Here is a 17,144-nt window from a genome sequence, read left to right on the forward strand (position 1 = left end):
AAAAGGTGCCTATATATTGCGATTTCTTAAAGTAAAAATTATACCATAGAACAAAAACAAACAGAAAAGACTCAATGTCTTGAATTGTTGAATTATTTATAGGGGTGGATTATTTCAAACATAATTTAACTGTACCACAGATGCTCTCCAGTGCTTTTTATTTACAGAAAAGTGACGATACTTCATGTTACTGTACACTTTGATATTTTCCCTTTTAATAAATACCCATAGGGTAATAGGTCCTCAGTAGCTTTGAGTGCATTATAAAAACACACAACCCTAAGTTAATGCATCCTTTACTAACCATACAAAACAGACAACATAGAAAATATAGCATTACACCATGTTACAAAGTTACAGAAAATACTTCATATATATATCTATCTTTATAGATATATATATAGATATATAGTCACAAAAAACAACGGAAAAGCTTGCAACAGAATACATTTGTTGTGTTTAAGTTAACTATCTGAGATGGAAACGCGTGATGGTTGTCAGCCCAGAGTCACAGACCTGGCGTCCCAGGAGAAGGTTAAGGCAGTTCAGCTCATCGCGACAAGATGCTGCGACAGCGCTGAGCATCACAAGGAAAACCTACAGCTGCTGGGACTGCACCGGTATCCGAAGACAGCACTGAGAGCAGCGAGGGCAACTCCGGCTGAGGTGTACATTCCTTAAAACAAAGGCACAGCTTGGCAGCAGCATTGCACTCGTTAAATGATTTTGCTGCAGGTTCAGACAATCGATATATTTTGTTTTCTTCCACTGATTGTTTGATGGAAGAAACGGTTAATTAGGGTCCTGGTCAAATGATGCCACAGTCCTCAGGATGACTGATGTATCAGGCCCGCTTTGAATTCTTACGACCTTTTCACCTCTCTGCTCCTCTTTGTTTTTGATAGAGTTCAGAGGCTGCAGTTTCCAGTTTATCAAGCAGGAAGTCCATCAAGGCTTATTTGGCCCAACCTGTAGTGGCTTCTCCGTTGATGTAGGCAAAGCCTGGAAAATGCTGCGAGTGTTCATACTCTGAGTTCCTGCGAGGGCCGAGAGGAGAGTACATGTCCCCGGAGGCGGCATAGCGAGAGGAGTGCATAGGCGGGCTGGTGTAACAGCTGTTAGCAGGGGACACGTCTGGCCAGCGGGGGGCAATGGGAGCAGGGTGCAAACGAGGAGAGCTGCCCATAAGGCATGGCTCCATTCGGGGCATCTGGCTGTTGAGTTGGTACTGTAGAGGCAGAAAGAAAAAAACAACATGAAGAGGTTAATAGATCAGCATCAAAACAGTGTTTTCATAAGCAGTTTTCCACCGAGACAACGCTTAAAACTGATCGTTTGTTACAGGAAACAAATAGAATAAGATAAAAGACCTTAAAATTATTGTAATAAAAATAGGTGCTATTATTGTACAAACAAGAATAATCACAATTTAATATGGTTAAAAAAAAAAGCACAGATAAAAAAAAAGCAAGCTGCGTAAAAAATTAAAGAGAACAAAAATCTAAAATAATCTGCACTAATAATTAGCATCTTTGAGCGATATCAGGTTCAATTTATACAGATTTATAATCTAAAACATGCGCTGCAAACCTTAAACGCAGCATGAAAAGTGGAGCCATAACTTCTGTCTGTTGTGAGACATTTCGTCATTGTCATCTGTCATATATGAAGCTGTTTATGTGAGAAGACCTAACAGATGACAATTTCCTGTTTCAGGAAATTGTCTCACAAGTTGTGCCAAAATTGGTTAAAAAAATGCCAAATAGCAACATAATTAGTCTTTTCCTTTAAAAATGGTTTTCTTATTTGTAATTTGCGTAGCCCGTGGCGACGGACAACAATGAACAACGACTAAATCTGCTGCGTGATAAAAATACTCTGGACAGATGTGGATCTGGCCGAGTTTTCAGCTCCATATCCGACCCATTACTCTGACAAAGTGCATCCATTGTGCTTCATTTATGCTCAGACGGGTCTAAAACAGAAACGTGGAAGTAAGATACCCTTTCCCTTTTCTGGCTAAATATAAACACCACAGTTGAATCCATTATGAAGAATCAGAACATGGAAAAAGATGGTCAGAGCAGAGCGGACTCCTCAGCTACCAAGCAGATAAGGAACCATTGAATAACAATATTTTAATAAACGCCCCTTTGCCCCATTCTTTGGCTGCTGACTCAAACAGATGAAGAGGCCATTGAGAGCAGAGAGGAGGAGTAACAGAGTGGGGGCCCCTTCTTGGCCCCTGGTCCAGCCACCTTTCACTGTCTGCTTCCGCTGAGCGGAGAGGGTTGGTTCATAGTTGTTTAGAAACACTGCAGGCTCTGAGCGCCAGCTGATTTCCCTACCACCATAAAGGAAGCGGAGGTTGGATTTCCCTCGACGGGAAATTACCACCAAAAGAGCAAATTCAAACCAAGAGCTTCAAACCGGCAACATCAAGGACTGCACCCTTTATTCATATTTAAATTATGTGTTTAATATAAAGATAACCACAGCGCTGATGGAATTTTTGGTAACTTCTGGTAATGCTAACAAACTATCACTGTGGTACGAGTATCCAGCTGATGGACAAGAACTTTTGCACATTTTCTCACAACAAATTACAAATCCTAAAATCTCCACTTGGGATTGTATATGATAAAAAAAACATGAAGTAGTGCTTAATGGAAAAATGAGGAAGAAGCTTGAAAATTTTAACTGGTAAAAACATGACAGTATTACTTTATTACTCTGACCAGCTCCCTAAATCTGCTGAAGAGAAGCATCCCACAGCATGCTGCTGCTAACAACGTGTTTCACATTGCTGATTGTGTCTTTACATCAACGTGCTGTGTTAGTTTTCTGCTACATTTAGCATTATAGATGTAGACTAAACCGTTCAAACATGATCCCATGAAATCTATGTCCTGTGGTGTTTTTTTGTGTCCTCTGTGGATCAATACTGGGATGAAATCAAACACAGGTGAATTGAGAAGGCAGCCCAGCATAATGGATTTTATTTAGGGGTATCTGATAATGGGGGGGCTGTATACAAGTCATATTTTCCAGATTTCCATTTGTAATATATGATGTAAAACTGGTATATTTTGTGTTCTAGTTCACAGTTATTCGTTACTTTGTGTTGGTCGCTCACATTAAACCTCAGTACATTGAGGTTTGTGGCTGCAGATCAAATGCAATTAAAGCTACTTGAAAAAATCTACAGGTTCCTGTTACTTTGTACAGATGAACAGCTTTATGCACTCATTCGCAGAACAATGTAATAGTTGGCTTTGCTGCAGGCTGAAAACTTTGCATTTCAATTAGTTAACAGCTTTATTAATCAGTTAGATCACCATGTATAATACACTGGGGTCTTTTAAAAAAATATTTGTCTGTACAAATGCATCTTTTTTTGAAGCAGACATTTAACAATATGAGGATAATTTTGTTTGTGTCAATTGTTACAAATACATTTTTTTTCTATGAAAGGCTATGAATATCAATGCTTCCTCTTTTTACACTGTTTTTTTTCCTATTCAATACTTAGCCCAAGATCAACAAGTCAAAATAAAGGTTATTTAGCTTTATTGCTCAGGTATTTGTCTTTAAAGGTATAGTTGAGGATTTTTTCTAATTTTTAAAAACACAAAATGCACATGCACAACCCTGTAGCCGCTCCTGAGAGGGAACGCCTATTAAATGCATGCGAGAGCATACACAAGCCCTTGCTCCTCATGTAAGCTCTGTTTAAAAGTTGCTGTTTGCGTCGCTCATACAAGTTTACTGTCCAATAGAAGATTTTTAGTATTTCCACCATGTCAGACTCACAACCGGTAAGTAAAAAGCGAGAAGTAGGACGTCCCTATGTAAACATATCACCAGAATGATTTACAATTAGGAGGACCACTTATTTTGATTATCCACCCGAAAAATCTTCCACTATACCTTTAACATTTTTCAGTTACTTTTTTGCTTAAATCAAAGAGAAACCTGCAAAACATGAATATATCCCCACATAGTAGCAGCTATACTTTTGTATTTGCCATTTCAAATGTATTTTTTGTTTAGTTTAGATGAACTAAACGTTTTCAAATCAACGATCTAACCCCAACATGACTGCAGGACTAACCTGTGCAGACGAGCGGTGATATGCGGAGTAGTGAAGGGGGGCAGGGATGGCCGGCTCATGGGCCAGGCTTGGGTACTGGCTCTGAATGGAGTGAGGGTGCTGGTTGGTGTAACCGCCATAGTTGTAGCTTCCGCTGTATCTGGAACACAGACAGGGTAAATAAGAAGGTTTGGTTTGCAGAAAATTCAAAGCCGTTAAACTTGCTGAGAAGGTATAAAATGCATAGGTTGTATTTACCCGTGTTCCTCCCTGTGGGCATACACCGGCATCCTGTGGGCAGAGGACGGGGGCGGGACAGGAGCGTTGCTCCTCATGCAGGACAGCTGCTGTCCAGCGTCTGGAGCGGAGCCGCCTGCTGTGGTCACTGTGTATGTAAGGGACCAGGTATATGACTGAACAGCGCCTGGCAGACACAGAAACAAATGTTTCGGCGCGAAGTAGCTAAGTAATGTGGAGCCTATCAAGCCGCTTTGTTTTTCTGTGTGCTTGGGTGGGTGCGGTCCTACCTGTGGAAGGGGTGACCCCTGGGTATTCTGGGGACAAGGCGGCAGTGGGGGAGCTGGCCGACGACACGTCCACAGATTGGACAGAGCGGGCAGGGGAGTAGGACCCTGGAGATGGGGGGGTGGGGGTGGTTTCTGTCAGGGTGAATTCCTCCTCTTGCTCTGCTAAAAAGTGTCAGGAGAGAACAGATTAATTTAGATCAAAATTGGAACTAAGGAGTTAAATAAAAACTGATTAAGCCCATTTGAGCAAGTACTACTGGCTGCCTTCCTCAGCAGCTTATACACATACAGAAACACGTCTTTCCAGATTCTTTCCTCATAGAAATATCAGTTTCAGATTGTCAGGCAGGATTTCTGATCAGCTTTCCAGTCTTGCCAATCGTTCCCACTTGGATTTACCTCTAGAATTTGACTAAACCAGCCCAAGAACATGTTTTAATTTAAATTGTGTCCTTGTAGCTCTGAATGCATGATTGGAAAGTTAACCCCTGCTCCAGCATTCAGTCCTCTGCAGCCTCTAACAGGTGGTGTTCAGTACTGCGTGAGCTGTGCATGTTCAGAGAGATGTGACCTTATTCTTGATGTTTGTTGTGTCTCCTATATGGCAAGCTTCTTTCTTTTTTCCTTTCTTCCTTTCCTCCCTTCCTCCCTCCCTCCCTCCCTCCCTCCCTACTTATTTCTTTCTGCAACAGATTTTTTTCTCTTGCTTCTGCAAATTCTTCTTTTAAAAGTGAGATTTTTAACATTGAACACTTGTTCTGAGGACTTATAGCTGTATATAATCTATAAATCTTTTAATATGCTACTATCTGTCAGTATTTATCCTGTATTATAACCCCAAAAATATATATATATTCTAACTTTCCTATATAATCTGTATATAGATTCCACATTCATTTATTTCATAGCCTCTTACAATTACTCTCAGTTTATATTTACCATTTATAGTCCATACATACATAGTTTCTGTGCACATGTAAATAAGTATTTGGATCCTGTATAGTACTTCTAGATAGCTGCAAACTACATTTTGTTGCTTTGTACTTGTGACAGTGTAATGACAATAAAGTTGAACTCTATTCTATTCTTATCAACTTTATCTGTAAAGTTTTAAATCAACAAAGTCTTTTCTAATTCCATTAACTGTTTTTTTTTTTTTTTAAACAAAAGCTGAAAATCTAAATTGATACATCACCACAGCTCATCAACCACATAAAAACCTAATCCAGATGGGTATTTTTCATAATTTGATGTCACAACTTGCTCCAGGATTTTCTTTAGTTACCCTATTAGCTTTGGAATCAAGACAAAAACATGCCTCTTTTTTTTGCCTTGATTGCTAAAAAAACTATTCAGGAGCTACTGTAATCTACAGAGGTTAGATACACTGTAGAAAAATACTTTATCTTTGTTTTTCTAAATGTTTCCTGCTTTTGGTTTAAAATAATTAGATCTGTTTACTAATTTCTATATACCAATCTCTCCCCATCTCAAAAACTCACACATTAACATCTCTAAATCTGATAGAATGGACTTTTAATTTGTGTTGCTTTTGTCAAACCGTTTGGCTATTTTTCAACCAGATTCTCACAATAGTCTGCATGAATTAGGCAAACCTTTCTCATGAAGACATTTGTAGTTTTGTAAACATGAACCCATGTTTTGTGAAGGCCACTCTAAAGCCTACTTAAACCAGCCTGTATCTTACGTTTATGGTATACTATTCCATTACCCATGTGGAAAACAATTCCCCCCTAATGTTTCATTGCCACATTATTTTCTTCCCATATTCATGGAGTTTGTTCATATTTTTATTTCAATTAAATTCTGAGGCTCAATCCAAATATAGCAAATTTCCTTCCTACAACAGTGTTCCTACTGCTTCATGCAGGAAAGCTTTAGAAACAGGAGCTAGGAATTAGGATCACCTGTATTGGGACTGAGCCTCAGGATTGTAAGCTTCTCCTTTTGCCTCCAACTGGAATTATGGTTATAAGGACCAAGACTTTAGGAGGACTTTTGAAAACTTTCATCTTGCCTCTCATGTTTTTGAAGGGATGAATTCTTCCTCCTCCAGTGGCGTTAAGGTCAGTGAGTGTGAATGACCTTTTTTCACTGTAGATGGTGACAATTTCTTGCTAGCTTAAGCTTTATCTACACATTTCACATTAAATTATAATCGTTTGGAAAGCAGCAAGTGTTTATCAGTTTCTCCAGATTTGTGTATGATGTCACACAGGGAAGCAATGTTTTTACTGACAGGTGTGCCTCTTAGGCTACTTTCCCACTGCAGGCCTTGATGCGCAATTCCGATTTTTTTGTCAAATCCGATTCTTTTGTGTTGCCGTTCACATTTCCAATTATATGCGACTTAATGTGATCTCCCGTATGAACTCCATTCATACAACTTAAGTGTCCCACATGCGCAGTAGAGGACGCACTGACGTCACAAGCAAGCATGCTGTGTTCACAGAGGTAAACATGGATGGTAGTGCTGGGGCGCATCTAGCGTTAAACATAAATACTTCTCTCCACATCATCATCCACCATGGTTGTTGATTTTCTTGCTGCTTCTGTTTAGCAAGATGGAGAATAGTGACCTATGTTGGGTATTAATGGCGCACAGGTAGGATGAATGCGATCTGGCCTTTCAGACACAGGTCACATTTGAAAAGATCTGATTCAGGACCACATAGCTTTCATTATTATCATTATTAACAACGAGTAATGGAACATTAAAAAGGGACCATTTACTGTGATTGTAATGTCCAACACTAATAAAACATGATTTGTGTCTATTCTGATTGTGAATTTAAGCCAAAAGGTAAAACTCTACCTGTGCTTCCCTCTCCTTTCATTGCCCTCATCAGGTCGTTGGCCCTTTCCTGGAAGTGCAGCGACTCCAGCAGGTAGAGCACGTAATCGTCAAACATGAGGTGGATCAGGTGGAAGGAGCCTGAATACACAAGAACACAGCATGAAATCTATTCCCAAAAAAGAAAAAAACATGAGATTCTTTAGGAAATAGAAAAATGCATGAAATAAACGAATACTGTCTGAGTGGGGATGACTTCACATCCTGACAGGAGGTTTGCTGTCATCAAAAACACACCAACTCAGCCTCAGAAATATGTCAGCTGACCCCAGAGGTCGCAGGAAACAGATGAGGCAGTGGCATCACAAACTTGCCATTGTGCCATAGCCGTGCGCATAATAAAAACAGATGTGGTCATTGAAGGGAGAGGGGTGCAATCCTGAACAGTCATAAAATGGGGGGGAGTGGCCTTTGTTAATTAGCTGCTAGTGCACAGAGACCTGCTTTATCAAAACACAGCTACCAGCTGTGTCTTTGATATTCAAAGAAAGGGCAAGTAAAGGAGAAAGAAGTCATCTTTACTGCTTCATTCTGACTCTGCCTTGTGTACAGCAAGTTGTAAAAGGAAGCAGCCATTTCGCTTTCTCCTGCTTCCTCCCAAGTCTGCAGGTCTTCAGTGCGTGTATTTGGTGCAAACAAAAACTAACAACAGACTCACATAATGTGAAGATTTGATTTTTTTGCTGTAATCTAAGAAACTGAAAATGATGAGGATTCCTCGATCAGAGTCATACTATAGATTTAGGCTTACGGTAATCTTTCAATTTAACCAACATTGCTCTTGGGATTGAACTGGAAAAAGGAAGACTCTCAATTTGAATCTCATGCAGAATATATGGAGGGAGAAGCTGAAGATTAAGGTCATGGCAAGGAGGCCTTCCAAAGTGGGAGATTCTACCAACAGTATAAATGAATACCATCAGAAAGATGCAGAAACTTAGCTGGTAATAACAATAGAGATTTTTTCTAAATCAGCTACAAAAAAAAGAAATTATACATATATATATATAGAGATATATATATATATATATATATATATATGGAAACTATTTGGAAACTCCCAACATTAACACATAAACAGTAAAAATAGCTTAATTTCATTTTGTTTTTTAAGCTTATCTCAACAAATCTTTGTCACTTTTTTAATGGCACACAGACAGTACCTCAAAACCTCTTAAAGCGAATGCAATGCTATAGTGTCAGTAATATGAAAAAAGGATTGTCATGAGCTTATATGCTATTAGCTGTTACCTGTTTTATTGAGTTTAATCATTAAATTACAGAAACTGGAGGATGCTAAGGTTTAGTTTAATATATTTCCCTGTCCAACATTGGACTCCGGAGTTTAAATGAAAGAAAGCACAAGTGAATTGTCCCTGGATCAGTGTTTGCCTCTACATCCAGGTCAAAATCTTTTGGGCTCCTATAAAAGCCAAAGTACCACCAGTTCTAATAGTAGCACACAGCTTGTTTTATTTAAACAGAACCAGGAATCAGTTTCAAATTAAAGCAATTGCACCAATAGATGCATTTTTATTTTAAACTTTTTTTGAAAATACCTGAGAAATGTGGCCTTGCTTTTTTCCCCCGTTTTTTTTTACACAGTCAACATAGGCCCTATGACATGATATTTTACTGCTATTTCTTTGGGTTTTTTTTGTGGATTTAATATGGTTTATAAAAGCAAATGAGTTTCAGGAAATGGTTTGTCAGCAGACTTTTTTTGAGAGAAGAGAAAAAGACCTCAAATGTCTAAAATTGTTTGACAGAATCTCAGGTTTCCAAAACAGGTGCTCACCAAAGCTCGGCGCGCTGTGGAGGGTCATATCCCGAATGACTCTGGTACCAAAACACGACCACATCAGCAGGAACTGTTGGGCCACCTTCTTCAGCGACCCGGGCCTCTTCCCCGCCACCTAGAGAGAAAACATTTCCATGAGAAAAAGATGGAGGAGGGGGGGTGCGCTAGAATTAACCCCCGCGTCCATTTTGGGGCTTAACCCTCAGGAACGAAAAACATGTCAACAAGTCAACTATTTAATTTGCCCCCGGGGACACGCCTTCCTATTGAACTTTTGTCTGGACGGTGGAGGACGTTACCAGGGCAACCAAATTTTACAAGCCCATATCTGGCACATAATGGGTGCAAATGGGAAGCTTGAAGACATCATTAACTGGGAGGATTGGGAGCTAAGTGGCTCTGAGTGAGAAAGGCATGCAGAGGTGAGAGGATTTTAGAACTTTGCGGCACAAACAAGTTTCTAAAATAAGGCCATTTTTTCTTTTAAAGCCGAGTCTCGGCCTTTTTGTTTGTTATCCAGTTGTTCTTATCTATATATACTTTAATTGCGCTTAACTTTTTATTGCTGACTCTGAATTATTTTATAAATTTGGTTTTTATTTGAATCTCTATTTTTATTTCCTTTTTCATAGCTGTGTCTGACCTTCACCATGGCATTACAAACATCCAACAGTTTGAAAGAGTTAGATAAACTCTTTATCAAACTTTTATTTAATATAAATTTTCTATTTCATTATTTGACCCTTTAAAAAAATAATATTTTGGTTTTTCTTTCCTTTATTAAGTAATGTATTATTTTTAATAGTAAGTAACTTTGACTTGAAGCTCCACCTTTTGTAAACCCTCATACCCTCATACCAACTAAATATGATGTTAAGATGTTAACTTTTCTGAGGCTGGAGGAAATATTCTAAAAGATTTCCGATTAAATTACATTTAAATACATTTTTGTTAAGTGGAAAAACACAAAGATTGTTAAATACATGTGTTGCCTCAGCCTTCGAACATGTATATTTCACTAATTACATATAATTAGGATGAAGAATCCTCAGTATTTTTAAAGTTTGTATTCATCCTTGGGGCCGTCTCTCACCTTGACGACGCAGCGGTCCACCATGGAGTCCAGCCATTCAATGTAGGCCTCAATTGGAGACTGCTCCTCCAACAAGCGGTCAAATTCCTGATACACTGAAACAACAGAGGGAAAAACAAAAAAAATGTTACATAGCTTCAACAACAGCCTTGTAATGCTGCAGCGTCCAATATCAGCGACCTCTGCTCCTCTCACTATGAGCTGAATTGTGGCAGCTCTGTGGGTTGCACAGAGGAGGATGAACTTGTTTAACCTTTTGCTCTCTGTCTTCGGTGCTTTGACTCCGCCGGTCGTGGGAATGATTGCCAACGAGTGTGTTGTTTACACGGCAGTGAAAGATTCAGTTTTAACTGGGATACTTACAGTGCATAATAAGCTGCCTGTGCTCCTCCTGCGAGTCCTCCATGGTGTAAAGTGTCTGTTTGGTGATGCTGTTCAGGTCCACGTTCCTCCAGTCCTCCAGCATTTGGAAGGTGATGTCGGCGCTGTTTATGACAGTCCGAGATGCCTGTAGGCAGATAAAAATGGCAGCATGACACAGATTCATCTCTTATCTGACTGGTTTCTTTATTTCTCATATGGAGTTTATTAAAAGACCTCCAAAAACACAACATTTACCTGACAGAGATGGTTTAATGATGTTTGTCTCTTTAAAATCTGAGAGAACCTCCTCGACACTGAAAATAAAATGAAAAAGAATGAAAAGAATGCAGACTGTTAAACAAAAATTAAAAGCGTCTTTAATGTCAACTTACATTCAAATTTGATATTCCTCAGGTTTTCAGGAAGGTCGTGAAGTGCTATTTTGAGCCACTCATCGAGCTGTTTGGCAAATTTCCGAATCACTTGAGTCAAGCTGGGCAAAAGAAAAAGCGCAGAGCAAGTTAACAAAAGCTGCAGCAAAACGTTTTGTCTGTAGGTTATTGCATAAATTTAACATTAACTTTGTTTTTATCTTAACTTAACTTAATTAGAATTTATTTGACAAAGGATCCAAATTACATCTTTACATGTCATCCTACATGTCAGAGTAAAACTGACACCAAACTCATTTTACTAGTACATTTTTTCTTTATACATTTTTTTTTTTTTAAGTTAATCAATAGTTTAGAATAATGGCTATATCATAAAAAAAATGGAAAACAAAGAGAAAATAAGTTTTAATAAATAAACGAGAGCAAAACTAGCAGAAATAAAACTATAAAATGAACACCAACTTCATGTTATGTTTACCTAATGAGTAAAGAAAGTTCATAAATGTATGTATTTATATATACAGTATAACTTAAGTTTCATATTTTGATATTAAGAGTCTATCCTATTTTTTAAATATCCTCTAATAACAGTTTTTTTTTCTGCATGCAGCATATTAACCAGCAGTTCCAGCAGCTTTAATTTCCAAACTGTTATTTGCTTTTAAAACTTTTTTTAATCAAATCATTTCCTGTGCTCGTAAAGTAAATCCATACAGTCATTGTTTAGGTAGCAGAAAATAAATACTACCCTGAAGCTAAAATCTGTACCAGCATTAGAAGACAATCTGAATAATAAAGAAGACATCAGTATCACTCACATGGTGTGACATCACCCCTGCTCCTAATCTAATTGAATGGACATAATTACAGTTCATAGAAAACTCATTAATCTGTTAACACCTTTGATGATTGGGCAGGATTTAACAAAACAGTGATCAAACGCAGGGCACAAAAATTATCAGTTATACAGATTAAATAAAATCATGCTGAAATGAAACACTGTCTGAATATTAAGCAGAAAAAATGACAGATTAGTTTGGATGACCATAACTGTTTATATTTATTAAATATCAGAAGGATTTCTATCTTCTTCAACACCACAGGTTTGCATAAATTCTGATATCTCTAAACATTACAGGAAAGCACAGGTGTTTATGTCCAGCTTTATAATCATCTGACAGGTTAATCAAAACAACTGAGTTAATTAGAGGCTCACCTGTAGATATATTCTATATTCTATATTCTATATTCTGCATGATATACGGAACTAATTAAAAAAATTACACAAGATAAGACAAGGGGTAAGTTTTTCTAGGGCAAGACATTTGATTTCCCCTTAGATACATTTCCAGATGATTATTTGGGGTATATTCAGCAGTTTAAACAATTCAGTAAATGTGAACAGCACAGAAATGTAAAGCATCATTTTGTTCTATTGTTTTCTATTGATAAATTGTCAATTCATGAAAATTTCATGAAAAACTCTTACAGAAAGAAAAACAGAAATTTGCTTTTTAACTGTTTGTACTTAGCTTATTATTTTTTTTTTATATAATTTATTAACTTTTTTCTTACACTTTATAGTAGGTAACGTATCACAAACAGCAGGCAGCGTTGGATTACTGGTTGTATTCTATAAAGCAGTTACACTCAGCTTTAGGACAGGGATGGACCTTGTTGACCCTGCAAACCAGATTTCATCTCAAAATGTTGATGTTTGCTGCAAAGTAGCGTTTACATCCAAGTTACCATTTTTTTACTTGGATGATAAAGGGTTAAGTAGATGGACTAATTAGGAAGAAGGATTTCATGTAAATATTGAAGCAAAACATCACAACAGCAGTAATAAAGTAAAAGACTGAGAATGGAAGGGTCTTCCAAGCAAAGCAAGCAAGGCTTTGAATAGGTGGCATAAAGACGAAGTCAATACTTGACCATTACATTCTCCTAAATACCATTAGCAGTGGCGTCAGACTGAAGGGGAAGGTTGCAATGCCTCACCTGTCAGGCAGTGCTTGCAGGACGGTTGGCATCAGCACTCCGGAGATGGCTTTGTAGAGGATTGAGTCACAAACACCCACAATGTTCACCACGGTGGGGGAGCCGAGGACAGGGAGCATGTGGGGCGGCATGCCCTGCCAGAAGTGCAACAGGAAACTTTGGACCTGCGGACGCCGAAGACACCGAGTTACAAAAAAATAAGTTTATACTTATGGTTTATAAAGAGAACAGAATCTGAGTTTGAGTCCTTGCCTCGTCAAAATTGGCTCGGATAACCGTGTCCAGTATCCTCTGACAGTGTGTTCTGTACATCATGATGAACGTCGACACCTGAAAACATTAACCAAGTCTTAATCTGTTTGCAGCATAAACTATAGCCTTTTTTTCTTTCACTCTTTTTTTAGGGGAAACAAAAAAAGGTTGCAAAAACAAGAAAATAAATCTGCCTTGTGAACCAATAAATACATGTTACAGGTCCGGGCTGGAGCCGAGAGATATAAAACAAGCTGTAGAGATCAGCAAAACACAAACTATTTAAAATCATGGCCCCCCTTTTAAAGTCAGACAGCTATTGCCTGTCCTTTGTCCACTGCTAGATCTTATTATCTGGCCCCTGAAGATTAAGAGTTAGTGAGGAGCCAGCACATAAATCCTTAAGGTCCTTCTCTCAACGCAAAGCCAGATAAAAGAGTCAAAGAGGGGGAGGGGGGGAGATGGGTGGGAATGAAGGGGAGGGAGAGGGGGCGTTGTAAGTAAGTAAGGACTTAAAATCTGCCGTTTACCCTCTCCTCTGGCAGGCTGGCAGGCAAATTTAGGTCTTTGACATTTGGAAACTCTGGCAGGAGCGTCCCAAGCTTGGAGCGCGGTGAATACGCCACTGTCTGCTTCGTGACCTCTTTCTTCCCTGTCTCATTCACCCACGCCGCCCCCTTTTTGGAGTACATCACATCGTAATACGGGGACGTCTCCTTCACTGCGATCCCGTAGTAGTGGTACCTGAGGAGCACAGGCAGCGAAAAAACAAAAACATGATTAATCAATGACTCTCAGCAGGATCTCTACAAATGAGCAAAATCTTAGAAAAGTTAAAATAATGTTCATTTAAAAAAAAGGAAAATTGTAATGTGTGTTTTTGTGGAGCACAAACTCACTTGGACTGTCCTCTTGTCCCCAGTCTTCTGGTCGTCAGTGCCGGGAATTGTTGCCTTATAATCTATTAGTAAAAGCAAAATAAAGCAGTGTTGCAGGTAAAGAGACATAGGATCATTTTTAACAGCAGATATTTCATTAAAGCTATGCGTTTCATAAAAGAATTTCTGCAGTGTAAAAGGTGACTTAAGTCATTGCCTAACATTTTAGTTTTAGTGTCACTTAAAAGAAATGACAGGATCTCAGATAGAAGCTGCTTTAATGAGTTCCCTCTCCTTCCAGAGAGCTCTATCATCATAGTGGAGCCCAGAACAGATCTCCTCCTCATCCACATATAAAGGAGTCAGTAGAGTGGTTTGGTGATCAGCCATCTCCCTCTGGAGGTTTTGGAGCATCATCAGAACTCACCTCAGCATCATATCTCATCAACTATCTGAAGGGCCTAGATTATCTCATCCTGTTTGGGATTCCCCAGAATGAGCAGGAAGATGTTGCCAGGGAGGGGGTCGTCTTGGGTTCCCTGTTTGGACCCATTTGTCCCCGCAACCCAATCTCGGATAAATGACGGAAAAAAAAAAAAAAAAAGGAGCTCAAGACTAAGCCCTGGGGAACACCGCAACCCCCGATTGGATTCCTGGTCACAGTTACTCTCCCATTTAATTTATTCTCCCTGAGATTCATGAAAAATAATACTTACTGATTTAACACCTGTTAAAAAACGTTTTTACAGCCCCACATTGATTCATCTTCATTTATATATCATGAATCAGTAAGTGGAAAATTGGAGGGTGGAGGGATAAATCACCCTACAGATCAAAATAAATCCATAGTCTTTCTTCTATTTATATAAATAGGCATGACATAGAACAGAGAAGGGTTGGTCCAAGTATTCATCACTTCTGTGCAAACTATTCATCTACTAATACAATGTTTGTGAGTAGAAAAGGTCCTTAATAATTAATAAAAAAAAAGTTAAAACTCTATACCTATAATACTGAGGAAAGGCTGGTACTCAGCTAACCACAGAGATAAATGTAATTAATGAAAACCGTGAAGAGCCTTTCCAACACTGCTTCGACAAGCAAACCAGGAGAAAAATTAAACTTTAAAGACTCAACAATAAAAAAGAGAGTGGGTAAAAAAGGTATTGATGGGAGAGCTCCAAGGAGGAAATCACTGATGGCCCAAAAAACAAAAGGGTGTGTCTCCCACTTTACTAAAAAAAACATGATGTCCAAAGCTTTAGGGGAAATATTTTATGATGAGACAAAAGTGTAATTTGTTGGCAGGTGTGCTCCCCATTTCATCTTTTGTACAAGTAACACAACACAACAATAAAGCACGGTGGAGGTACTCTGTGGACAACTTGCTGTTCAACCAAAGTTATTCTCTATACCAGAAAACCCCAAAGAAGAATTTTGACGTCTTGTGACCTTTAGCTCCACTTCACTGGGGTTAGGAAGCAAGAAAATTATTCAAAACACTCCTTCAAGTTAACCACTGAATGGCCAAATAAAAAATAAAGAAGATTAAGAATAGGAGAATACTGGACTTCAATCTGACTGAGAGCTCTGAGCACCTAAAGGCTGTTAAATGAGAGTAAACCATGCTAAAATGATTCACTCTCTGCTTTAAAAACAGCATAAGCAGAGCTCTACCGGTTCTTTCATTTTAAATAAATATATTAGATAATCATTTTTTTATTTACTTTTCTGTGTTCTCCATTTTATCCATTTTGCATAATAGTAATTATTGTTTATAATTCTAGCCTGTTGCTTTTCCACATAAAGACAGATCTCCCAGGCTGAAGAGATGCTGCATCTCGACAGGACATAACTTATTAAAAGGAGTTATATAAAAGAATTTATGAGACACTTTTATGACATCAAGTCATTTTACTTCTTCTTTTCTTCACCAACCATCTTCACTCCTTTTCAGCTCCCCCTCCTCTTTTTTTTAATCCACATATTGGCTCCTCGTTTCGGCTCCCGGTGCAGAAACTTTAGCAAACAGTGTAGCTCTCCATTGTGTGGGATGAAAAAAGGGGCCAAGCTGTGAAGTTTCTGTCAGGCCCCGCTTGATAAATGAGCAGACAGGGAGGCAGCCCGGGCCCTCTCTCGTTTTTTTGTCCCGAATCAATGAAGCCTTCCTAAAGGACACCCCACACTGCTCCAGCCACTGATCTAACATTCCGCAACATCTCACCCTTCCAAATTTCCTTTAATTACACATTAATCCAGGCCCCTTCTCTTTTTCAATATCTTCCGACAGGAGCTGGCGGAGGGGAGGGGGCTGGGCTCGGGGTTGGGGGCTGGGGCCAGAGCCCAGGGTACAGGGGACGGCTGGGGGCAGGAAGGCTAAGGAACTTGTTGAGGTTGTGGGAACAGACGAAAGCACATCTCCTTTGGCTCTAGATTAAATATTCACACTGAGCTGTGGATGAAGCAGCTTCGACGCAGGAGCCAGAGCTGAAGCTCCAAACCAAGCCATGCATGACTGGGTCAGATTGGACCAGCTATGAATTACTGAGATTTTAACTTTTATATCATTTTATAAACTGTTGAGGCACTATTTATTTGGCTGCTTTAATCTGTGGCAAGGCAAGGCTAGTTTAGCTATATAGTACATTTCAGTTGCAGGACAATTTAGGAAATAAAGGGGAAAAAAAGAAAAAAAAAACTACATTGCAATACCATAGAGGCTATACAAATAGTTCAAAAGATAAAAAAGGGATGCATTGAAATAAGAGAAATATATTTTCTAAAAAACAGAAGGATTTAGAAATTGAAATGAAAGTTAGACAGGAAACTTCACTAATAATGTTACACAGGATAGTCAAAGGCCACTCTA

General features: G+C 38.8%; 1 protein-coding gene across 3 annotated transcripts in view; it reads right to left on the minus strand.

The window, feature by feature from the left end:
* Nucleotides 1–87: 87 nt before the first annotated feature.
* The window catches only part of rfx4 (regulatory factor X4), a 23,025-nt gene continuing 5,968 nt past the window's right edge, over nt 88–17,144 (minus strand). The window contains exons 5-18 of one of the 3 annotated variants that reach the window (XM_015404397.1): nt 14,297–14,358; nt 13,928–14,141; nt 13,398–13,475; nt 13,146–13,309; nt 11,145–11,245; nt 11,008–11,066; nt 10,753–10,897; nt 10,390–10,484; nt 9,294–9,411; nt 7,457–7,576; nt 4,621–4,779; nt 4,352–4,517; nt 4,115–4,253; nt 88–1,228 (exon numbers count right to left, since the gene is read on the minus strand). In XM_015404397.1, the coding sequence (XP_015259883.1) occupies nt 956–1,228; nt 4,115–4,253; nt 4,352–4,517; nt 4,621–4,779; nt 7,457–7,576; nt 9,294–9,411; nt 10,390–10,484; nt 10,753–10,897; nt 11,008–11,066; nt 11,145–11,245; nt 13,146–13,309; nt 13,398–13,475; nt 13,928–14,141; nt 14,297–14,358 (1,893 nt within the window). In that variant the 3' untranslated portion in view covers nt 88–955. Of the gene's footprint in view, nt 1,229–4,114; nt 4,254–4,351; nt 4,518–4,620; nt 4,783–7,456; nt 7,577–9,293; nt 9,412–10,389; nt 10,485–10,752; nt 10,898–11,007; nt 11,067–11,144; nt 11,246–13,145; nt 13,310–13,397; nt 13,476–13,927; nt 14,142–14,296; nt 14,359–17,144 lie in introns of all 3 variants that reach the window. The other 2 variants (XM_015404391.1, XM_015404404.1) reach the window with 2 other exon arrangements.

Source organism: Cyprinodon variegatus, unplaced genomic scaffold (genome assembly GCF_000732505.1).
Source record: "Cyprinodon variegatus isolate N-32 unplaced genomic scaffold, C_variegatus-1.0 Scaffold35, whole genome shotgun sequence".
NCBI classification, from domain to species: Eukaryota; Metazoa; Chordata; class Actinopteri; order Cyprinodontiformes; family Cyprinodontidae; genus Cyprinodon; species Cyprinodon variegatus.